General features: G+C 42.6%; 2 protein-coding genes and 1 pseudogene across 2 annotated transcripts; all 3 read right to left on the bottom strand.

Annotated features, from left to right (window-relative positions):
* Positions 9,517 to 17,671, bottom strand: LOC18784273 (annotated as a pseudogene).
* LOC109948203 (exopolygalacturonase-like) lies at positions 20,405 to 22,229 on the bottom strand. The gene is made up of 4 exons (XM_020560477.1): positions 22,076 to 22,229; positions 21,657 to 21,968; positions 20,959 to 21,477; positions 20,405 to 20,842 (listed from the first exon to the last, which is right to left on the bottom strand). The coding sequence occupies exons 1-4, from the start codon at positions 22,208 to 22,210 to the stop codon at positions 20,597 to 20,599; spliced, it is 1,212 nt and encodes a 403-aa protein (XP_020416066.1). The 5' UTR covers positions 22,211 to 22,229; the 3' UTR covers positions 20,405 to 20,596.
* On the bottom strand, positions 23,265 to 25,011 carry LOC109947949 (exopolygalacturonase clone GBGA483-like). The gene is made up of 3 exons (XM_020559775.1): positions 24,777 to 25,011; positions 24,327 to 24,638; positions 23,265 to 24,221 (listed from the first exon to the last, which is right to left on the bottom strand). The coding sequence occupies exons 1-3, from the start codon at positions 24,906 to 24,908 to the stop codon at positions 23,463 to 23,465; spliced, it is 1,203 nt and encodes a 400-aa protein (XP_020415364.1). The 5' UTR covers positions 24,909 to 25,011; the 3' UTR covers positions 23,265 to 23,462.

The raw sequence follows: 25,176 nt of genomic DNA, 5'->3' as shown, positions 1-25,176 counted from the left end.
GTCCATTGTATTAAATTTATTTGTCAATTTCACCCCTGCCGTTAGCTTTTTCACAGTTCCATCCAAATGCCCGTCAAATATAAGAGTACATTTGAAATTTTACAAGGTATAGTATTAAGAAAAATAAGGAAAATGTAACAAAATCAAATAGAGAAAAAGAAAACCTCCCACCAATTTCTTCTCCCCCATTTCCCAGCCACCACCTACAGACCACTCCCCCCTCCTCTCACCCCGCACTTGTAGAAACCAAAACCCCATTCCCCCCTCTCTCCGATTGTGTTGAAATAATTAAAAGTTTCAATTACTTCTTTCCATGTAGTAATTAAAAGTCGAAATAATTTATGATGCCCTTTCTACCAAATTAACATAGTTTATATTAAAGCATACCAGCAGATAAGTATTTCTAGCTTTACAGATACTGTTTTTGTTAAAAAAATATATATATATATATATATATATATATGGAGTTTTTAATTGAGTGGAGAATTCACGGTTGGAACCACCTTGGGTGTTGTCAATTTTGTATGGTTCATAAAGTTTAAAGCCTGACAAGGATTGGGTTTTGCTAGTTCTTGGAGTTCTTTTCCTAGTTTCAGCTTTTTTATAAATTATAGTTTCCCCCATTCTCCCCAACCTGCAACCCTCTACCCCACAAAACCCAGAATCAGCACCCCATCCCCCGATTTCTTCTCCCTCATTCTGATTTCTTCTGCCCCCATATCCCAACCACCAACCACAACCCACATATATATCCCCTGTCCTCCCTGTTCCTCCCAAACCCTGCTTGCAGAAACCAGAATCCCCTCTCCCCCACTTCCCCCCGATTTATTTCTGCCACATTAGAACAACCAGAGAAAAAAAAAATCAATTTTTAATTCAACAGTGTAGTATATGCCTAAGATGGTATTTTTTTCACAGAGATTTGGATGGAAATCGTCAAAAGCTAATGGCAAGGGTGAAGTTGCCAAATAAATTTTGTTTATACCAAGATGAATAGCCAATGAGAACCAGACACGTGGGCAAGGTTGAACGTGACCATAATAGCCTTCGGTACCCAGTCTACCGATTCATTGATTAGGGTAACCTCCTGCTTCAGGACACGTGACAGGCCCACAATCGATGTCCACAGTCCCACATCGGAAATCTACTCAACTAGCACACCTCTCAAGCCTTATAAGAGGAGCACAATTCTCCAAAAGATAGGTAATCAGAACTTACGGCATACTGCCTATTGATCTGTCAGTTCAAGTTTACTAAATCCGTACTTATTTAAGCATCAGAGAGCCTTCGGCCAGTACCACACCGGTGTCCTAGGTCTTGCCGAGCATTTGTTATACTACAGATCACGCGCTCTACCGAGGCCAGGAGCATACCGAAGGCCCAACATCACTAAGTTGAGCAGGAAAAGTGCCGAACCATTTTTACTCATTAACAGTTTAGCGTCGTATGTGGGAAACGAGAAGAATCGACCCACTATCCCTAGAACACATGGGGACCACTTCAGTACCAACGTTCTTGTCGGAAGATGGATTACCGTTCGGAAGGCAAAGCAGAGCAAGCCTCGCACTGCCCCCTTGCACTCATTTCGGTAATTCACCCGTGATTCAAACCTCCACTGAAGCCAAGCTTCTGTGCCAAATCACTTCTCTCGTCTAAAGTGGACGAAACCCAACAGTTGCTCAATCAACAGCAAATGCAGAATATCCAAACCACCCAATCTTCCCAAAGTTTGCAGACTCCTAGTCGGCAGAAAAGGGGCAAAGGCAACATCTGCGCCTTCCAAGCAGTTGGTAGTTCCGGCACCCAGAGATCAGCCCTATCTACCGAAGAAAGTTTATGCGGATTGTTGTCATCGTCTTAACGACAAGGAGGTCGACATACAGCGATCTCCGATGAGAATCAATGCTCGGCTCCGAGACTCACGATTAAAGGTTTTGGGAGGTAAGTCATCGATTCAGAAGGTTCGGGGCTTACAATCCACCGCCGAATCAGACTCTGAGTATGTTCCTTCCAATACCAGCGATTCTACCTACAGTTCGGCAACACCAACAAGGTACTCGGAGGCCAGGCCGGTAAGCCCATAAAGACGTTCGGAGGACTATGGCTCCCAGGAAATACCTAGCCGAGATCCCGTCGTCCGACTCCTTTTCCAGAAAGTCCAGAAGATGAAAAACGACCAAGTTCGTTCTCAGGAACTGGACTGGGGAAAGCTTCGGTCAAGACCATTTACCAAACGAATCAAGCGGTCACGGCATGACAGAGACATACAGCCTCTACGTATGCCATTCTACACCGGGGTGGAAGACCCCTTAACGCATCTCCATTCCTTCAAATCAACGATAGGGTGCAAGGGACTCAGCGATGAAGGGCAATGCCTGCTGTTCCCGTACGCGTTTACGGGGGCGGTATTAAATTGGTTCTAACGTCTGGAGTCGGGAACGATAGACTCCTTCGACTAGTTAAAGCAGATTTTCCTTATCCACTTTATGATTCAAACTGACCGTCTATATTCTGCCGATGATCTGTACAAGATTCGGCAAAGAGAAGATGAGCCCTTGAGAGAATATGCTGCACATTTCAGTCACGAATACTCGAGGTGTCCGGAAACGGATGACAAGGCCGCCTACGGCGCCTTCAAGAGTGGCATTCGGTCCTCACACTTTCGGTACCTTGTGCACAGTAGCAACTGGCCCACCTATGACGAACTGATGAAGCTAGCGGCAATTGATGCAAGGTCGAGTATTTCAACTCAAAGTCCGGACCTTCAGTGCAGCAGGAAGAACCAGCGTTGAAGAGTTACCTCGGGAAAGAATCTTCGTACGCCCCTAAAAGAACTGGAGAATTCTCGACAGGGAACAAACGGAAAGATGACCGAGATGCTCGACAGGGGCACTCAAAGAAAGGAAAAGGACAATACGGTCACAATGACCACCGGGCGCCCTTACCGAATTACGACCACGGTCAGGAAGTATTCACCCTGCTGAATACCACCTACGAGGTCGTTTTGATGAACGAAAATGAGATAATACCCAAGCCGAACCGTCGAAAGCCCAATCGACAGGACAATCGGGATACCGGCAAATTCTGCCGATACCACCAGCACAACAGTCATGACACTGAAGAGTGCATAAGCCTGAGGAAAATCGTCGAACATCTAATTCGTGAAGGAAAGCTGGATCAGTACATCGCCAGACTACGGCAAGCACTGGTGCCGAACGGGAATCGACAGATCAACATGATCATCACCATCAGTGGAGGTCCCACACTGGCGGGTATGTCCAATCGATCGGTAAAACAATATAAACGGGCTGCGCACTACCCTCAAGTCTTCGGCATAGAGGCTGATCGACACCGTAAGGTTCCAAAGGTAGGGTGGAAACCCATCACATTTTGTGAAGAGAAAGAAGGGATCATTTACCCCCATGATGACCCAATGATCATTCGAGTTGAAATCGCTGACTACGATGTGGGACGGGTACTGATCGACACTTGAGTTCGGTAAATGTAATTTTCGCCGATGCTTTCAGAGGAATAGGAGTAGCCGATAGCCAGGTCAATCGGCAGATAACACCACTACTTAGTTTCTCCAGGGATCTGGTCCAGCCAGTCGGCAGTGTCAGTCTACCCATCGCCTTCGGTGTTGCCCCTTGGAAAACAATGACATATGACCAATTTCTTATCGTCAACTGCCCAACGGCATATAACGTCATAGTCGGACGAACGACGCTTACCAGAATCAAGGCACACATGTCCCCCCATATGTTGTTGATGAAATTCCCAACGTACAACGGCATAGGCGGTGTCAGAGGAGATCAACTTAGTGCACGAACATGCTATGTGACGGCACTAAGGTCAGTAGCCACTAAACCTCCCAAGGAGACCATGTCTGTCTTGGGGGCACCGAACGGTAACGGGCCTATTTACGACCCCAGGGACGAAACCCCAACACCACAGGCACAACCCGCCGAAGAACTAGAAATGGTGACACTGAACGAAGAGCAACCTGATCGGTGCGTCAAGATCGGCACCACACTTGCCCCGTTTCTCCGAACGCAGTTTATCGAGTTCCTACGGCACCATGCCGAGGTTTTCGCCTGGTCTTATGATGACATGCGAGACATATCCCCTGAGGTCATCAGCCACAAGCTCAGCATCTCCCCCGCCTATAAACCTATGAGACAGAAGCGTCGTTCGTACGATGCCGAACGGTACGAAGCCATGCGTACCGAGGTTGACAAACTAAAAGCCATTGGCCTTATCAGGGAAGCAACGTACCCTATCTGGCTGGCAAACTCGGTAATGGTACGCAAGGCGAAAGGCGGGTGGCGAATGCGCCAAGACTATACTGACCTGAACAAAGCCTGCCCGAAGGATAGCTTCCCGTTACCCCGGATCGACCAGCTCGTGGACGCAACTGCCAGTCACGAGCTGCTGAGCTTCATGGACGCCTATTCGGGATACAACCAGATATTCATGAACCCTGCTGAGCTTTATCACTGACCGTGGATTATACTGTTACAATGTCATGCCGTTCGGCCTAAAGAACGCGAGGGCAACATACCAAAGGCTTGTTAACCGAATTTTCGCCAAACATATCGGCAGCAACATGGAAGTATACGTCGACGATATGTTGGTGAAAAGCCGAACGGCAGGGGAGCACCTAGACAACCTGGCCCTCATGTTTGGTATACTTAAGGATTACCGAATGAGACTAAACCCAATGAAGTGCGCCTTTGGTGTGTCTTTGGGTAAGTTTCTTGGTTTCATGATCAGTTAGAGAGGGATCGAAGCAAATCCTGAGAAAATCAAGGCCATAATCGACATGGAAATGCCAAAGACACAGAAGGACATTCAGAGCCTCACCGGGCGAGTCGTGGCATTAACACGCTTCATTTCCAAGGCTACCGATAAGTGCGTACCGCTCTTTAAAGCCTTGAAAGGGGGCAAACAACATATCACATGGACTGCCGAATGCGACAAGGCAATTCAAGACTTAAAGAACTACATGAGCAAGGCACCGCTATTGTCAAAACCACTTCCTGGTGAAGTTCTATTTCTCTACCTTTCGGTATCCAGCACTGTCGTCAGCTCGGTGTTGATACGGAAGCCAGAGAAGGCAGAATTACCAATTTTCTAAGTCAGCAAAGCGCTCTAGAGCGCAGAGCTTTGGTATCCTCCCCTGGAACAGCTAGCCTTGGCTCTCGTAGTCTCGGCTCGAAGACTTCGCCCATACTTCCAAGCACACGAAATTACAGTCCTAACCAACCAACCTCTTCGGCAAGTACTCCAAAAACCAGAAACATCCGGCCAATTGATCAAATGGGCAATTGAGTTAGGAGAGTTTGACATACAGTTTAAACCAAGACCCGCGGAGAAAGGGCAAGCCGTCGCTGACTTCATCTCCAAACTTACATCTTCGGTGGCACCGGAGCTAGCCAGTTCAGACACTGATGCCAGGGAACCAGGCAGGCAGAATGCCGAACACTTCCACCCTTCTGTTCCCATATGGATTCTGCATGTCGACGGCTCAGCAAATGAACAAGGTTGTGGAGCAGGTCTGGTGTTAACTACTCCAGACAGAGCCAAGGTCGAATATGCCCTCCGATATAACTTCAGAACCTCCAACAACGAAGCTGAATATGAAGCTCTCTTGGCCGGCCTTCGGCTAGCCAAGATCATGAGCGCAAAACAAATCAACATCCATAGTGACTCCCAGCTCATAGTGAATCACATAACGGCAGACTTCGCAGCTAGAGATGCCTCCATGACAGCCTACCTATCAACCACACACTGACTCCTCAAAGCATTTCAGGCTTATGAGATTCGGCAAATCCCCAAGATGAAAAACAGTCATGCCGATGCACTGGCACGACTAGCTTCGACAATCAATAACAAGGTTGGCAGAAAGGTGCCGGTGGAGATCCTATCTCAAGCTAGTACGGCAACTTCGGACGTATGTACCGTACGGTACGAAAACAAGTGGATGTCTCTCATCTACGGTCTCCTAACAAACGGTACACTGCCCTCCGACAAGTCACAGGCCCAAAAGCTGCAGTACCGATCGGCAAGATACACAGTTATCAACGACGTCCTTTACAAACACACCTATATTACACTGTATCTGAAACACATCATCACCGAAAAAATGGGACTGTCCTTCTTGAAATCTACGGGGGCGTATGTGGCAACCATTCTGGATCCCGATCGCTCGCACATAAGGCATTTCGGCAATGGTATTATTGGCCGACTATGCACCAGGACGCAAACACACTAGTAAAGAGGTGCGACAAATGTCAACGCTTCTGCAACATACCTCACATCCCTGCCGAGCCTTTAACACCGATCGTAAGCCCGTGGCCTTTCGCCCAATGGAGACTGGACTTGATCGGTCCAATGCTGCACGGTAAAAGCCAGGTCAAGTATGTCGTGGTTGCTGTGGACTATTTCACCAAAGAAGCTCTGGCAACCATAACGGCAGCTAGGATGGAAGACTTCATCTGGACTCACATTTGCTGCCGATTCGATGTCCCCTATGCAATCATCACCGATAATAGCAGGCAGTTTGACTCGAAACTCTTTAGGGAATTCTACACTCGCCTCAAGATCAATTTGTTCTTCGCTTCGCTAACTCACCCCCAATCGAACGATCAGGTCGAAGCAATAAACAAAATCATTAAGAAACTGCTAAAACGGCAGCTCGACAAAGCCAAGGGAACTTGGCCAGAGAAACTTCTGGAAGCACTATGGGCCATTCGGACATCCTACCGAACGTCAACCAAAGAAACCCCTTTTTCTCTCGCCTTTGGCTCTGAAGCCGTGGTCCCCGTGGAGATCGGTGAGCCCTCTTACCGAAAGGCAAGCTTCACTCCGAAGACAAACGAGGAAGCCCTCGCACTAAGCCTCGACTTAATCGAAGAACGTCGAGCGCAAGCCAACCTTCGGAATGAAGCATACAAACAGCGCGTCTCTCAGTATTACGACTTAAGGCTCAGAACCTGCTCTTTCTGAATTGGGGACTGGGTCATGCGAAAAGTCTTTCTGGCAACCAAGAATCCTACGGAAGGGACACTCGGACCTTCCTGGGAGGGACCTTATGAGATTATCGGCATCCTTCGATCGAGAACCTATCGGCTAAGAGACTCCAACGGCAAAACCCTCGGTCATCCTATGAACGTAGATCATTTGAAATACTGTTTTAAATGAAGTCACCTAGCCTATGGTAGGGCGAAATTGTAATACAATGAACCTGTATTCATGCCTTCGGCAACGGTTAATGAAAAAACCTTCGGCTTATACATTCACAACCTTCGGTGTGTTTATTTATTTTTCGTTAATTAAAAAGATACGGTAGAGACTATCGGTCATGTATTACCCTACGCTTATAAATTAAGCATTTACTTAACCTACGGCAGCAGATAAGCTGGAGTTCGGTACTACTGATCCTACCTGCACTTGCCAATTGCAAGTAGATCCTTTATTAGCCTTCGTCAATGAAAAACACTTAAGTCTCCTTACCATTGGAAAGTTACTTGGCAGTCAATCTTTCATTTAGCCCACAGCAATTAAGATGATTAAACTCTAAAATCTACCGACAGTGTGATCACTTGGTCGTTAGACAAGTTATTAAACAAAATTAAAAGATGCCCTCGGCATCAAGGTGTTCAGAAGAGCTGCCTTATGGCAGATACAAAATATATAAAGAAAACTATGAGGCTAAAGCTCAAGTGGTAGCCTCCTCATTCGCAACGTCGGTAGTAGCGGGGACCCCGACAGCACAGGCTTCTTCCGGAGCGTCCTCCCCCTCATAGTCCTCGATCATCTCTTGGTAATACCTTCAAGAAGGGGAGGAGGATCGGCAATAAAGTTCAAGTTCAGCTTCTGCCCGGGGTTGTACTGTTTGAATCTGTAGAGCAGATCAGCCATCTCCGAGCCCACTTCCCTGTCTAGCATGACGATGAACTCTTCTGATGAATGGTAACCTCTCACAGCAACATGGAACCCTCCCGAACAACAGCTTCAATTTATGCCACCTTAGAACGCTCGAAATCCTCCAAGGCCACCTACACCGCCTCCTTAGCCGCCTCAGCATCCCTTGCCGCCATCATCGCAGCCCCAAGAGCCACTCTCATCTCTCCCAGTTTGGCCTCAGAAGCCTGAACTTGCCGTTTGGTAGCCTGCTTATCCTTCAGCATGTGAGCGTGGTCTTGGAGAGCCTTGCCTGCCTCGGATACTTTGGCACAGCCATCATCGTATGCTTTCTTGGCACGCTCGGCAGCGACGATGGCCCGCTTCATGCACGGTCACATGTCCATCGACGCCTGGAAAGCAAAGCAAAAGGTCAGCATAATAAGAAGCCAACAGTGGCACAGTGGGAAATAAAAAGAAGACAAAAACTTACGGAGGCCTGGAGACGGAAGGCTCGACCGGCTTCTTCCTGAAGGAGTTTCTTCGGTAGCTCCTCTATCTCCGACAACTCCATTTGCAAACCAAGGATCACATGATTCGCAAATTGGAGTGTCTTCGATTGGCATGTGAGGGTGACCGGATCGGCAGGATTGTCATCGTCCTCAACAGCCAGGACAGCCCTCTGCTCCTCCATCTGCCGACCGCACTTTGGCACCGGCTCTGCCTCAAGGTCTACCATAAACGGCCTTTTTCTGGCTGCCTAGAAAGCAGCGGCCTCCGTGGTTAGCACTCTTCTCGATGCCAAATTAGCCTCGGCTGCACCGCTGGGCTCCGACCCGACGTTGAGCTGCCGAAGACGGTCGGCAAGGGTCTAATCCTCTGGATCAACCTCAGCCGACGGAACTAGCACTGCCTCCACATGCCGAATCTTTTCTTCCGTTCAATGCCCATCATGAGGCGCCTCTTTGAGGACTCATTCATCCTCTTGGCTTTGGCGGCTCTTCTGGCATCCGTCACTGCACAAGAAGGAGATCGGTAAGGCATTGATATAATATGAATGAGAACGAAAAAACAAGTCCACTTACTCTCAACATGGCTGGCAAGTTTGGCTTCGATAAGGTTCTCGGTGAACAAAAACTTGGGGTACACCCTCCCAATGGCAGGGACTTTCAACCTAACTCTATCAACCTGCCGAATCTCTGATTGCGTGGGGCTCGGTTGCTTTAGTTTGCCTACAGAAACAGAAACAAAATAAGGTTAAAATCATAAAGAAAGCAATTGGCCACCTACCAATCGGCAATCTGACCTACCGACAATTTGGAAGGTCGTAGGGATGTGGAAACGGACGGGCTGTCCCGATGGAGACACCCAATCGCTGGACAAAAGCACCCGCTGATTCCTCCACGACTTCTGAGAAGTCGGCATAGCACTGACAAAGTGCCCCTTTCAGAAGCCTTCAAGCAGTTGGCCTGAACCCAGCCTTCGTGATCAGCACTGAGATATTTTCCCCTTCTTAGATGAAAACACCAAGTACACTTAGCACAAAATTGAAGAGCACAACACCAATGTATCTCTGAAGAAACATCAGCAGCATGGTTTGTGCTTGTTAGATCAAGCAGGAGCAGGAGCAGCACCGATAGTAGCGCAAGCAAGAGGTTGTGCCACGCGAGTAATTGTCGGCTTGACATTAGAACACACAAAGGTAATAGGACCTTTGTCTCCAGTGTACTTGAGATCAATGTCACTTAATTCCACATTCTCACATGGCAGGCCTGGGCTGAATGCAAGCTTCACAGCAACTGGGTCGGTACATGTGCCCTTGATGTTCTTGAAGCTAACATTGCTGATCTTAACTTTGGAAGAAACCTACACAAAACCATTCATTAATTGATTAATTTAAAACTTTTTAAAGATTAATTAAATGATGACTTGATTAACAAGGAACATATATATGGTGTTAATAAATTGTTATAGATAGATACCCCTTTTTTGCATTCGTTCCATGGGCAGTACTCTTTGTCAATGAGGATAGGGTTACCAACATTAACCATGGTAATATCCTCAAAGTGAATATCCGAGGCAGTGCTCTATTTTGGGGAAGCAGGCCATGTTTTGATCCTCACACCATTCGTTGTATCAGTCAAGGTGCATTTCTTAATATTGATGCCGGACACGGGTTCTTCCTCTGGGTACCTTCCAAGGCTCCCGATGGCTATGCCGTGGCCAGGCCCGCAAGTAACGTTGGTCACGGTGAGGTCCTTGGTACCGTCACCGATCGAAATACAATCATCCCCAGTTCCGATGGTTGTGGCAGTGATGTTGATCCCAGTTGAACGACCGATGTGAATTCCATCTGTGTTCATGCTTTCCTTAGGTGCTGAGACGGTAAATCCGTTGAATTCAACTTTCTCGCACTTTAGAACATGAATGTTGGTCAACTATCCTATAATTAGTAATTAATTAAGCTGCTCAGCTTTAGAACATGAATTACCTACAATGGCTCTTCGCTCAGTTTCCAATTTGGGCAAAAGATTTTTTCTTCCAAGACTATGTCAGATTAGAAAGAGAAGATTTATGACATGGGTGACTCATAAACCAAAAGTACTAAACCTGTTGTCATCCAATTTGGTGCAAAGATTTAAAAAAAAATACACACACAAAATTTATTTTTCATAAACCAAAAATTGTTTCCTAACGCACTAATCAAACTAATAAATTCTTGACCATAAGTTGTAACAAAGCAGTGGTGACAAGAGAAATAACTATTGAAAATTCGTTTTATATTCACATTGAAAAGTTAAGGGACCTAGCCTCGTTTATAAGAACTGAGTGAGGGCCTTATCTAAGGCATGCTTTACCAGGGGTGGTGATGATCACATGTTGAAGTGTCACATTTTTGCAGTTTATGACGTTTATGTGAAACAGCTTGCTGTTCAAGGATGTTATGTCTTGAATGTGTTAATTGGTGAGCCCTGTGAATCTTATGTTCTGCATTCAAGGAACCCAATTGAGCAAACTCTATTTGTTAGCCTCCGTTTCTAGCACACAAGATTGATAAATAAATAAAAACGTGCACTTCAAATTTAAAAAACTTAATATTGGCAGTGAGTTGCATTTTCCAGTTTTGGCATAATCATTTTTGGATTAAGCTATTGATCCTTGGCCATCAAAAGTGCCACCTCCTGAGACTGTTAACCCATCAATATTTTGGAAAACGACCCAACCATCTTGTGACTTGAGCTTTTCTGGCTCTGCAAGAGCCTGCAGGGTTCCTTTAACTCGAACGCTAACCGGCGCTTTGCAGGGCCCTTGAAACTTCACTGCACCAGCCAGGTAGTTTCCTTTTGCTATCACAACCATGTTCGGAGTTGTGGATGCGCATGCTTCTTTCCAAGCACTATTTATAGCCTAAAATCGATAGCATACTCAAAAAGTTACTAAGATGTCAAGATATACGCTCGCATTCACAAACAACATTTACAATGTACTAAATATTTGGGAAGAGAAATAATTAAATAAAGAGGCTAATTTAGTAAATTTGGTTAAACAAATATCCAAAGAAGATTCATATTGCAAGGTTATGGGCACATTGTTTTGTCCCAATCCACATCTACAAAGAAGAAAGAATCATTAATATGGCGTGCATAAAAAATGCAGATGATAGTAGATAACAAATGTTCAGGGCAAATTTTTAACTTTTTTTAAGGGTAAACTTTCGAATCCCCCCTGAACTATTATGCTTGTCAAAATCTCCACCCTGAATTAATTTTTCAGCCAATTTAGCCCTTGTATTAAATTTATTCGCCAATTTCACCCCTGCTGTTGGCTTTTTTACAATTCCATCCAAATGCCTGTCAAATATAAGGGTAAATTTGACATTTTATAGGGTATTGTATTAAGAAGGGTGTACTAGTGATTTGCCCCTTGAACTTGTACCTTGGTTTTAATTGACCCACTATCCTTTTTTTTTTTACAAAATTAAGGATATGAACTTTTTCACCAATTTCCCCCCTACCGTCTAAATCATCAACATTTCATCTAATTTTCAGTTAAAACATTAAAAATAAATTTATTTTTTTAGAAAAAATTAAAGAAAAAGGAACAAAAACAAAAACCTATCCTACCTACAGATCCCCTATCCCCTCTCTCTTTTTCTTCCCCAACCTGACTACCCATTTCCCACCTGCAACTCACCCCTTCCCCACCTGCAACTCACCCCCAAGACTAATTCGCAACCCATCCCCCTTCCCCACCGTCGCTGCCTTCCCTTTCACAACACACCCCCAAACCCACGACCACCCATTTATCCATCGCAGTCTCCATCTCTCTCTCAACAACTCACCTTCCCACAGCCACCACCCCACAACCATCACACACACTCTCTCTCTCTTCCTCCAAACCCATGGATTTGTATTGTGATAATAAAGCGGCAATTGCAATTGCGCATAACCCTATGCAACATGATCGTACAAAGCACGTGGAGGTTGATCGACATTTTGTTAAAGAGAAATTGGATATGCTGAAATTATTTCTTTTCCGTTTATATCATCCGAGTATCAACTAGCAGATGTTCTTACGAAAACTATGTCTACTACGGTCTTTCTCAACACGCTTGACAAGTTGGGCATACGTGACATCTTTGCTCCAACTTGAGAGGGAGTGTTAGCGAGAACCTAGCTTAATTAGGATATTTATTTCCCAGTTTATTTGGATTATATTTCTTTCCTTTTTGTACAAATATTGTGTAATTAGGTCTTTATCTTGTTTTCTAGTTTGACCCTACTAGGGTTACATCCTTATACTATAAATACCTTCTTTTGGAGAATGAAATATAACCTAAAAAATATTCTACCCATATTGTTTGACTGGACCCACAGCTCAAATTAAAGCCATGAGGTCATATCTCTTAACCGTTAGATCAAACTAACCAATTTGATCCAACGGCTAACCAATTTGATCTAACAGCTAAGTGATCATATAAGGGCCTTAGATATAAGGCCCTCACTATTGAATTCTTATTTAGCAAGGCATGGTTTTTGGGTGGAACAGATTGGGAGAGAGAGAGAGAGAGAGAGAGAGAGAGAGAGAGAGAGAGAGAGAGAGAGAATGCTATTGAGGGTTGATTGTGGTTATGTCAAGTTTGAGATTTCGAATAATGGAACAGAAGGAGCCTTGTTTGGTGGATCAAGTAAATGGTGATGTTGAGAATGATTAAAAGTGGGTTAAGTTTTATGTACTCCATTTTCGTTTCGACCCAATTTATATATTGTTCGGTTGGAAGCTTACAACCGCACCACTAACATTATCAAACCAAATTACTCTCTACTTTTGTCCAAGGTAAGCTTTTTTGTTTCTTTTCCCCTCTAACTATAAGCTTTTTCGTTGAAAGAGCCATCAATTAGTTGCAAACGATGTTTTTGTGCAACTTCTATCTGTATATTATTTAGCTAATGAGACTCATTAATATTTGTAAAAGTTGTAGACATCTTCCATGTGAGAAAGTTGATACAAATTTGAAAAATAGTATGGTTGTATATATTCGCATGACTTGTGGACCTGCATTTATTTTTCTCACAAGCCAAAAATTCCTATATTAAATGTAATTGAGTCACTTTAATTCATGATTTCCTACTGTAAATTGAATTAGGGGTTACTACGTTCCTTAACCTACAAGGATATATATTGTACTATAAATATGGCCTCCTACATGGACAAGAATACACAGAAAATTCCCACAAACAATATTCACTCATAGGTTCTCATATTTTAGCATGGTATACCCGACCCCAACTATTACCTATGAAGCTTCAGCACATATTGGAATCAAGTTGGATGGCTCCAACTACCCCCTTTGGTCCCAAGTTGTCGAGATGTATGTTGCCAGCAAAGACAAGTTGGGACACCTACTCAAACCAACCCGAGTTTCAACTGATGGCGCACCCAAAACACAGTTGTGAAAGGCTGGCTAATCAATTCTTTGGACCCTCGCTTGATTAGCACCTTTATTTGATTTCCTGCGGCGAAAACAATATGGGATGTGATTGCCACGATCTACTTTGATGGCACGTACACCCCTCAGGTGTACGACCTTAAATAGCAAAGTCAACGACTGCGACAAGCAGGTGGCTCGATTGAAACTTATTACAATAATCTTCAAGGCTTGTGGCAAGACATACACTTCCGTCGTCCGAGTAGGATGTAGTGTGACTCTGATATCCAACAGTACAACGACATTCTCTAGGAAGACTGTGTTTATAGGCTCGTTTGGGAGTGCTTTTGGAGCAACGAAAAGCGCTTCTATCTTTTAAAAATGGTGTTTGGCAAAAATTGCAAAAGTGCTTTGGGTGAGATCCAAAAGCACTTGGAGTGGTTTTGGAAGAAGCACTTGAGAGGTGCTTCTTCTTAAAAGCGCTGCAGCACAAAAACACAGGAAGCACTTGGCTTCCTTTAATGAAACTTTTAAAATGCCGAAAATACCTATATTTAATTTTTTTTAAATGCCAAAATACCCTTTCTTTCTTTTTTCCTCTCTCTTTCTTGCTAGAGAATGGAGATGAGTTCTGCATTCTTGTATGCCTCTTGCTTATATAATATTGTGTGCTCGATTTTATTGAAAACAAACATTATTATATGTAGCACCAAACTTGATTAAAAAAGCATTAACATAAGAATCAATCCTGGTTTTGGAGATAAATGAATTTGCCCACCTGCTTCTCGTCGGGGAGTCATCAGCCCTCGGAGGCAGACCCGTTGATCAAGACATAATAAAAACAAAATCAGCAGAGGCTTATTATGAAGCCAAGTCTATGGCAGCAAAGACCCCTTTACCAGAAAAGAAAATGAGCACAATCACTTTCAAATTCTCCAGTGCAATGATCAAGCAAGGCCTCTCACAAATCCACAAAACTTGCCCTGAAGCCAACCCTTTTGATTTGTTGGCTGCAGTGTTTTGGACGAGCATTGCGCGCTCAAAACCCCCAAAGAGTGCCACCAAGCACTCCCTCTCAATTTGTATCGACTTTAGAAAGAAGCTGTGTTCTGGGTTGCACTATGGCAATGCATTGCATTTTTCAGTGCTTTCACTAATAGAATGGTCCAATTTCAACATTCTGGTGGGGATGGTGTCAAGGGGGTTGGGGATAATTTTAGATGTCGTTGTCGCATGGATAGTGATATCATAAGTCCACAAGACTCACAATTTAGGAGAGTTCCAGATAAATCAAAGCGCTTTTATTGTGTCAGCCAAACACTTAACAAAATATCAAAAGTGCTTTTATGTAGTGTAAAGCACTTTTAAATGTGACATCCAAATGACAAATTGCTTCTTTGTAGAAGCGCTTATGTCCTAAGCGCTACTGGCATAAGCGCTTCGGGAAGAAGCACTCCCAAACGAGCCTTATATCTTCCTGGATGGCTTGGATAACCGACTTGATAAGGCCTGAAGTGATGTCCTTCAGATGGCTCCATTTCCCACCGTGGAGCAAGCATATTCTTATGTCCGACGAGAAGATCTCCGACAAGCTATGATGATGGGCACTCAGGCACCGACTGCGACTGGTTTGGCAGCCAAGGGAGCTCACCAACCAGTCGGCTACACCTTAGCGACCGGTCACCCCTGCCAGATGCCTTCTTCTATCGTTGTGCCGCTTCAGATGCAGTCCTATGTCACGGTTGTTGGCTCACCTTCAAGCCCGACTACACAACCTCCTCGACTAAGGGCTCTGACCAACGTGAATGGATGCACTCATTGTGAAACCCAAAACACACTCGGGAAACCTGTTTTAACTCTCATGGGTATTTTGATTATTGGCACACTGACCTAACTCACATTTGCAAAGAAGAAAGAATGATTAATTGGCGCATAAAAAATGCAAATCGTGGTAGATAACAAATGATCAAGGAAAATTTTTTTAATTTTAAAAATGGTCTATTCAAATTTATCTGTTTACTCAAATAATCTTTCTTCTTTTGAAGTTTTTTACTTCTATTCTTGCATATAAAAAATATATAACATAAGAATATACGAATCATCCAACCCCTTCCTGGCTAGCACACCACTGGTCGAGGTGGTCATTCAAGAAGAAATAAATAAATAAAGAGAATAATTGAGTAAATTTGGTTCCAAAAAAAATTCCAAAGCTTTATATTCCAACAACTTTCTTTTTCAATCAAATAAAACTTTTTTTAACATCTCTCTACTACTTCTTTCCCATGAATAACAATAGTACATTAATCTAAACCCATAATACATGTATACAAAAGATAACATCATTACTGTTACGTATGTGTAGTCCACCACCACCCACCATTCCAATTAAGCATGGAAAGGGCGCCCTGCAGATTATTTTCGTCTAAATTCCTACTAATTCCTTTTAATCATCTCTTTAAGATGCAATTAAATCACCTTAAAGTTGCAGCAAATTAAACTACAGTCTTTCCACAAGCAGGTGGAAAAATTTGGCCTGTCTTTGTAGGCTTGACGTTAGTACAAATAGATGTGGCAGCACCATTTTTCCCATTGTATGTCAAATGGATGTCACTAATTTATACATTCTGGCGTGGAATGCCTTTGCTGCAAGCAAGCTTCACAACAACAGGATCAGCAGCAGTGCCCCTAATGTTCTTAAACCTCACATTGTTTATCTTAACTTTTGACAGGATTTTTGCTTGGCACTGACCATTTGGACAATATTCTTAATCTATAAGAACTAGGGGTGGGCATCGGGACAGGAAAATCGGAACACCGAACCGAACAGGATGAAAAAAAAAAGGGGAAATATGGGTAAAAGGATGGTACCCAACAACCCTAGTTGCCAAAAACCTTGCCCAACACCGTATAAATTGGGACCAAAACCATAGACCCTAGGTGAAGAGCCACCCACGCCAAATATTTGGACAACGGCTGTCTTCTCATGAAGGTAAGGCTTGAGATCGCAGATCGGACGACGGAGGGAGCATGAGGAAAGCCACCTCCACCGTGAGCGCCGACCCCAACGAAGCGGCTTGCACCATAGTCATCGTTGACTTGGTGACTGTCGGCACAATAGCAGCAGCAGACCCACTGAAACCACCATACTAAGACAACCACCAGAAATGCTGACGCACCGAGGAGAAAGTGAATGACAAAACCAACACCCAGAATATGAGAGAGACAACAACGAGGCCAGCACAGCAGAATCGAAGAGAGGAGTGACGGTAGCGACTCGACATAAGAAAATTGACTAGGCCTTGTCAAGTCGAGGAGGGCGATGACGACTAAACATGGATGAAAACGAGCATTGTTAGGCTAATGAGGGAATGACGGTTGAACGTGAAAAACCTAAACCCTAATATTTGAAGCACGTCTCTCCTCACTTGTGAGTAATTTAATTTGTAATTTTTGGATACTCTTTTTCAGGTGTTCGAAAATATACATCAACGGGGATGTGGATTCCATCTGTGGTTAGACTTTCACCAGGGGTGGTGATGATCACATGTTGAAGGTCCACTTCAAATTTAAAAAACTTACTATAGGCAGTGAGTTGCATTTTCCTGTTTTGGCACAATCACTTTTGGATTACGCTATTGATCCTTGGCCATCAAAAGTGCCATCTCCTGAGACTGTTACCCCATCAATATTTTGGAAAATGACCCAACCATCTTCTAACTTGAGCTTTTCTGGCTCTACAAGAGCCTGCAGGGCTCCTTCAACTCGAACACTAACCGGAGCTTTGCAGGGCCCTTGAAACTTCACTGGACCAACCAGGTAGTTTCCTTTTGCTATCATAACCGTGTTTGAAGTTGTGGATGCGCTTGCTTCTTTCCAAGTACTATTAATAGCCTAAAATCGATAGCATACTCAAAAAGTTACTAAGATGTTAAGATACGCTCGCTTTCACAGACAACATTTACAATGTACTAAATATTTTGGACGAGAAATAATTAAATAAAGAGGCTAATTGACTAAATTTGGTTAAACAAAAATCCAAAGAAGATTCATATTGCAAGGGGATTGGCACATTGTTTTGTCCTAATCCACATCTCCAAAGAAGAAAGAATGATTAATACGGCACGCATATAAAATGCAGATGATAGTAGATAACAAATGTTCAAGGCAAATTTTTTAAGTTTTTTTAAGGGTAAACTATCGAATTCCCCCTGAACTATCACGCTTGTCGAAATCTCCACCCTGAATTAATTTTTCAACCAATTTAGCCCTTGTATTAAATTTATTCCCCAATTTCACCCCTGCCGTTAGCTTTTTCATAATTCCATCCAAATGCCCGTCAAATATAAGGGTAAATTTTACATTTTACAAGGTATAGAATTAAGAAAAATAAGGAAAATAATGTAAAAAAAAAAATCAAATAGAGAAAAAGAAAACCTCCCACCAGTTTCTTCTCCCCCATTTCCCAACCACCACCGACAGACTACTCCCCCTTGCTCCCTCCCTGCACATGCAGAAACCAGAACCCCCTTCCCCCCCTCCACCCGATTGTGTTGAAATAATTAAAAGTTCCAATTACTTCCTTCCATGTAGTAATTAAAAGTTGAAATAATTTATGATGCCCTTTCTACCAAATTAACATAGTATATATTAAAGCTTACTAGCAGATAAGTATTTATAATTTTACAGATAATGTTTTTGTTATAAAAAAAAATGGAGTTTTTAATTGAGTGAAGAATTCACGGTTGGAACCACCTTGGGTGTTCTCAATTTTGTGTGGTACATAAAGTTAAAGCTTGACAAGGATTGGGTTTTGCTGGTTCTTGGAGATCTTTTTCTAGTTTCAGCTTTTTTATAAATTCTAATTTGCCCCATTCCCCCCACCCCGCAAAACCCTAAATCAGCACCCCCTCCCCCGATTTCTTCTGCCCCCATATCCCAACCACCAACCACCACCCACAAATCCATCCCCCGTCCTCCCACTTCCTCCCAACCCCCATTTGCAGAAACCAGAATCCCCTCTCCCCTCAGCCACCCCCCTTTCCCCACCCTCGGGATTTATTTCTCCCCCATTCAAGCTCTTTGAAGAACAACAGGAAAAAAAAAATATCAATTTTTAATGAGTGCTGCTAAACGAACCCTAAAATTAACTGAGTACACCCTATGATTTAAGTACACCATAATATTTTAATCAAAATGTGAAATTACCTAAGTACACCCTATTTAACTACCAAAAATACCCCTAGTACACCCTAATACACTTTATCACAAACACCAAACCCACCTTGCTGCCAAACTTGCTGCTTAACCCACCAAAGCCGCTGAGGTTGATTCTGTCAAACAACTATGGAAGAATAGGCAGGAGCTGAGGGTGGAGGATACCAGGATTGCTGTCCTGTTTGGTTTGGAATGCTTTGCCTGGTTTTGTGCTAGTGAGATTGTAGGTCGATGATTCACATGTTAATGGTTACCATGTCTTGGTTATGGGCTTGGTCTAATTAGTTGATTTTGTTTTAGCTTCCTTGTTATCAGAGAGATGAAACTCAGAAGATCGAATTTACTAACCCATCAACTAGAAGAAAGATATATAAGTTAAGACTAGTAAAATATTGCATCTGCCAGATCCATTATAAACGAAGGAGTACAGCCAAGGGCGGCACTCGGGCCCAATTCTCAATGCCTTGGGTTGATACCATGAGTTTATAGCCATTGACTTAATATAGCCTTCACGTAGTTTATAATAGAAACAGACATCCTTGATAAGTAGGCATCCTTCCTGCAAGATTGAATATTAGTTGTAAAAACGAGAAGCAAAAGAAAAAAAACCATTCCTTAATGTGGCTAGAGAGGAGAGGAGAGGATTGATGAGAGCGATTTGTAAAAGCTCGGTAAATATCATATCATCTTACCTTGATTTTAAGATTCATATTCTAGCATTTAGACAGGGAAGGTTGAATATAGTGTATTTATAATTATTTGTTTCACAATTCAATATATCCTTTTTAGTCATTTTATATTATGATAAATTAGTAATTCAATAAATACCTTAATAGTAAGGTGTACTTAGTTAATTTTAGGGTTCGTTTAGCAGCACTCTTTTTAATTCAACAGTGAAGTATACGCCTAACATGGTACTTTTTTAACAAAGATTTGGATGGAAATTGTCAAAAGCTAACCGCAAGGGTGAAGTTGGCGAATAAATTTAATACAAGGGCTAAATTGGCTGAAAATTTAATTCATGGTGGAGATTTCGACAAGCATGATAGTTCAAGGGGGTAGTCGGCAATTTACCCTTTTTTAAAGTGCATTTAAACTCAACACATTACAAGAATTAATAATCCTTCTTCTTTTTTTTTGTTTGAAGTTTTTTACTTCTATTCTTGCATAAAAAACAAAAATCATAGGACTAAATCACCCCTCCCTCTTCCCCTTCCTAGCACACCACTGGTCAAGGTGGTCATTCATACAGAAACAATTAAATAAAGAGGCTAATTGAGTAAATTTGGTTAAACAAATATCCAAAGAAGATTCATATTCCAATAACATTCTTTTTTAATCAAATAAAACTTTCTTTCTCTTTCCCATGTCTATTTTCATGTAATACCTACTAATTTATTCATCTCATTTAAGATGTAACAAAAAAATGCACTGAGATATTTTCCACCTCTTAGATGAAAACACCTAGTACAATTAGCACAAAATCGAAGAGCACACAACCAATGTATCTCTGAAGAAACATCAGCAGCATGGTTTGTGCTTGTTAGATCAAGCAGCAGCAGCGCCGGTAGCACAAGCAAGAGGCTGTGCCACGCGAGTAATTGTAGGCTTGACATTAGAACACACAGAGGTAATAGGACCTTTGTCTCCAGTATACTTGAGATCAATGTCACTCAATTCCACATTCTCACATGGCAGGCCTGGGCTGCATGCAAGCTTCACAGCAACTGGGTCGGTACATGTGCCCTTGATGTTCTTGAAGCTAACATTGCTGATCTTAACTTTGGAAGGAACCTACACAAAACCATTCATTAATTGATTAATTTAAATCTTTTTAAAGATTAAGTAAATGATGACTTGATTAACAAGGAACATATATATGGTGTTAATAAATTGTTATAGATAGATACCCCTTTTTTGCATTCGTTCCATGGGCAGTACTCTTGGTCAATGAGGATAGGGTTACCAACATTAACCATGGTAATATCCTCAAAGTGAATATCCGAGGCAGTGCTATCTATTGGGGAAGCAGGCCATGTTTTGATCCTCACACCATTCGTTGTATCAGTCAAGGTGCATTTCTTAATATTGATGCCGGACACGGGTTCTTCCTCTGGGTACCTTCCAAGGCTCCCGATGGCTATGCCGTGGCCAGGCCCGCAAGTAACGTTGGTCACGGTGAGGTCCTTGGTACCGTCACCGATCGAAATACAATCATCCCCAGTTCCGATGGTTGTGGCAGTGATGTTGATCCCAGTTGAACGACCGATGTGAATTCCATCTGTGTTCATGCTTTCCTTAGGTGCTGAGACGGTAAATCCATTGATTTCAACCTTCTCGCACTTCTGAAGATTGACGTGGAAATTTTTGCTATCTTTTGAAGTTACATCCAAAATTTTGGAATTGGTGAGTACGTGGAACCTCAAATTCTGCATATATTAAGAAAACCAATCAAACACAAATATGTTTATATTGTCAGGCTGTGAATCTGGATCACGTAGCATCAAGTCAAGAATTGATCAATGAGCAAGATTTCGCAAACGCTTCTATGTGACACAGGTAGATTTTCAAGTATATAAAACAACATGGTAGGATTAAATCATCTTACAATGTGTTTAGATTTGCATTGTCTATTTTTGTTGCAATCATTGTTTTTCCAAGACTGTGCTCCTTGGCCATCAAAAGTTCCACCACCTGACAAGGTGAGCCCGTCGACGTGGTCAAAACCAATCCAAGTGTCGTCCTTCGGGAGCTGGCTGCCATCTACTGGAGCCTGCAATGTTCCTTGGAGCTGAAACTCAATAGCAGCCTTGCAAGGACCTTTAAAAGTTGTTCCTACAAACTTGAATATTCCCTTTGGAACAACAATTTTACTTGGTGTTGTTGATGCACATGCGTCTGTCCAAGCCTTCTCTAAAGCCTAATTAACATTACGCAAATTTAAAACTGTTAATGATTTAGTTTGGCAAACAATTGTAGAAACAAATTCTAATCAGAACCGAATATGAATACAAATGTTTTTGTTACCTGGGTAATATCAGAGCCTGGCTTTCCACCATATTTTGCACTTGTCACATCTAAGGCAGCAGATTGAGCTTTAGCTGTGGATGCTAACAACAAGAACACAAACATTGGCAAGACATTTTTCAGTTTCAAACCCATCTTGAGACTTTGTTATTTCCTTTTTGTTTGGAGTATGATGAAACTCCATTGCTTTCAGCCCAATTTATACTCCCATCGGAAAGCTCAACACCGTTAATATTTATTTGGCCAATTAAGAAGTTGAATGTAGGTCAACCATCCTATAATTAGTAATTAATTAAGCTGCTCAGCTTTAGAACATGAATTACCTACAATGGCTCTTCGCTCAGTTTCCAATTTGGGCAAAAGATTTTTTCTTCCAAGACTATGTCAGATTAGAAAGAAAAGATTTATGACATGGATGACTTATAAACCAAAAGTACTAAACCTGTTCTAATCCAATTTGGTGCGAAGATTAACAAAAAAATACTCACACAAAATTGATTTTTCATAAACCAAAAATTGTTTCCGAACAAACTAATCAAACTAATAAATTCTTGACCATAATTTGTAACGAAGCAGTCGTGACAAGAGAAATAACTATTGGATATTCGTTTTATATTCACATTGAAAAGTTAAGGAACCTAGCCTGGGTTTATAAGGAGCGAGTGAGGGCCTTATCTAAGGCATGCTTTACCAATAGTTGAGACTCAATTGGGAGATGTTTCATCTTATATTCCTACTGTAAGAATGGGAAGGTAAAAAGTCTCATATTGGAAAGTTGACCTACCAAGGGCTTATGAGCAGTTGGGCTACTCTCCATTGCCAATTGGTTTTGAGGTGGAACCTCAACTTCCTTCATGGTATCAGAGCGGGTTAGCCCACGTGTGAAAGCACAATGACTACACGTGCACGTGTAGGATCTGCTGCTCAAATTAAAGCCAAGAGGTCATATGTCTTATATAGCAAGGCACGTGTTGGGCTCAACGGCCTCTGCTACTCCTCCAATTGGTTTTTGGGTGAACCCATTGCGAGAGAGAGAATGCTATTGAGGGTTGATTGTGGTTATGTCAAGTTTGAGATTTCGAATAATGGAACAGAAGGAGCCTTGATTGGTGGATCAAGTAAATGGTGATGTTGAGAATGATTAACAGTGAGTAAGTTTTACATCTCTCTACTATTTCTTTCCCATGAATAACAATAGTACATTAATCTAAATCCATAATACATGTATACAGAAGATAACATCTATACTGTTGCGTGTAGTCCACCACCCACCATTCCAATTGAGCATGGAAGGGGCGCCCTGCAGATTAGTTTCATCTAAATTCCTACTAATTTCTTTTAATCATCTCTTTAAGATGCAATTAAATCACCTTAAAGCTGCAGCAAATTAAGCTGCAGTCTTTGCACAAGCAGGTGGAAAAATTTGGCCAGTCATAGTGGGCTTGACGTTAGTACATACAGATGTGGCAGCACCATTTTTCCCATTGTATGTCAAATGGATGTCACTAATTTGCACATTCTGGCAAGGAATGCCTTTGCTACAAGCAAGCTTCACAACAACAGGATCAGCAGAAGTGCCCCTAATGTTCTTGAAGCTCACATTGCTGATCTTAACTTTCGACGGGATTTTTGCTTGGCATTGGCCATTTGGACAGTATTCTTGGTCTATAAGAACAGGGGAGGTCTTCACATTTTCCATAATTATGTCCTCAAAGTGCAAATCTGAGGCCACACCGTTTGGAGAAGCTGGCCATGTCTTGACCCTCACGCCATTTGAAGTGTTTGATATGGTGCAGTTTCTCACTGTGACTCCTGTGACAGGTTGTTCATCATGGTACCTGCCTAGGCTCCCAATGCTGATACCGTGGCCCGGCCCGCACTTCACCTTTTCAATGTTTATTTGCTGGCTTCCATCGCCAAGAGAGACGCAATCATCGCCGGTTTTGATCTCTGCGCCGGTGATGTTGATGTTCGATGACCGGCCAATGTGGATTCCATCTGTGTTTAGGCTTTCACCAGGGGCGGTGATGATCACATGTTGAAGTGTCACGTTTTTGCAGTTCAAGACGTTTATGTGGAACAGCTTGCTGTTCAAAGATGTTATGTTTTGAATGTGTGAATTGGTAAGCCCTGTGAATCTTATGTTCTGCGTTCAAGGAACCCAATTGAGCAAATTCTATTTGTTAGCCTCTGTTTCTAGCTCACAAGAAATTGATCCAAAAAACGTGGACTTCAAATTTCAAAAACTTACTATAGGGAGTGAGTTGCATTTTCCAGTTTTGGCACAATCATTTTTGGACCAAGCTATTGATCCTTGGCCATCAAAAGTGCCACCTCCTGAGACTGTTAACCCATCAATATTTCGGAAAACAACCCAACCATCTTGTGACTTGAGCTTTTCTGGCTCTGCCGGAGCCTGCAGGGTTCCTTCAACCCGAATGCTAACCGGTGCTTTGCAGGGCCCTTGAAACTTCACTGGACCAGCCAAGTAGTTTCCTTTTGCTATCACAACCGTGCTCGGAGTTGTGGATGCGCATGCTTCTTTCCAAGCACTATTAATAGCCTAAAATCAATAGCATACTCAAAAGGTTACTAAGATGTTAAGATATACGCCCGCATTCATAGTTTGACAACATTTACAACGTACTAAATATCTAGGAAGAGAAATATCACATTTGTATAATGTGCACAAAAGTTTTACCCGGCTATCATCTGTCTTGCCGTCAGCCTTGGCTCCATACTTGTTGATATCAAAATCTGCAGCTCTGGCTTTTATGGAAAATGATATCAAGAACAAAAAGAATGTAGTTCCAAGAATAAATTTTGAACCCATGTGAGGCTTCTTTTGTATAACAAGTTTGAGCTTCTAAATTCTAATAACCTCGAGTACTTTTTCAATGAAGGGTTTCGTTATATAGTGTGGTTAAGGAAGCTGAAAACCACAAAATCTTGAACCTAATTTTATGTGGACTAAATCTATGAGGTCCTCATTTTTTTGGTGATGATTTCTTTAACTCCTCAAAGTATCCTCCAACTTTAGGTGCTATAGTTTCTTAATTTACCTGCTAACCAGGCTTTTGCACCTCTAACCTCTCACATGT

The sequence above is a fragment of the Prunus persica genome, chromosome G3 (assembly GCF_000346465.2).
Source record: "Prunus persica cultivar Lovell chromosome G3, Prunus_persica_NCBIv2, whole genome shotgun sequence".
NCBI classification, from domain to species: Eukaryota; Viridiplantae; Streptophyta; class Magnoliopsida; order Rosales; family Rosaceae; genus Prunus; species Prunus persica.
This window is presented reverse-complemented; position numbering and strand designations above follow the sequence as displayed.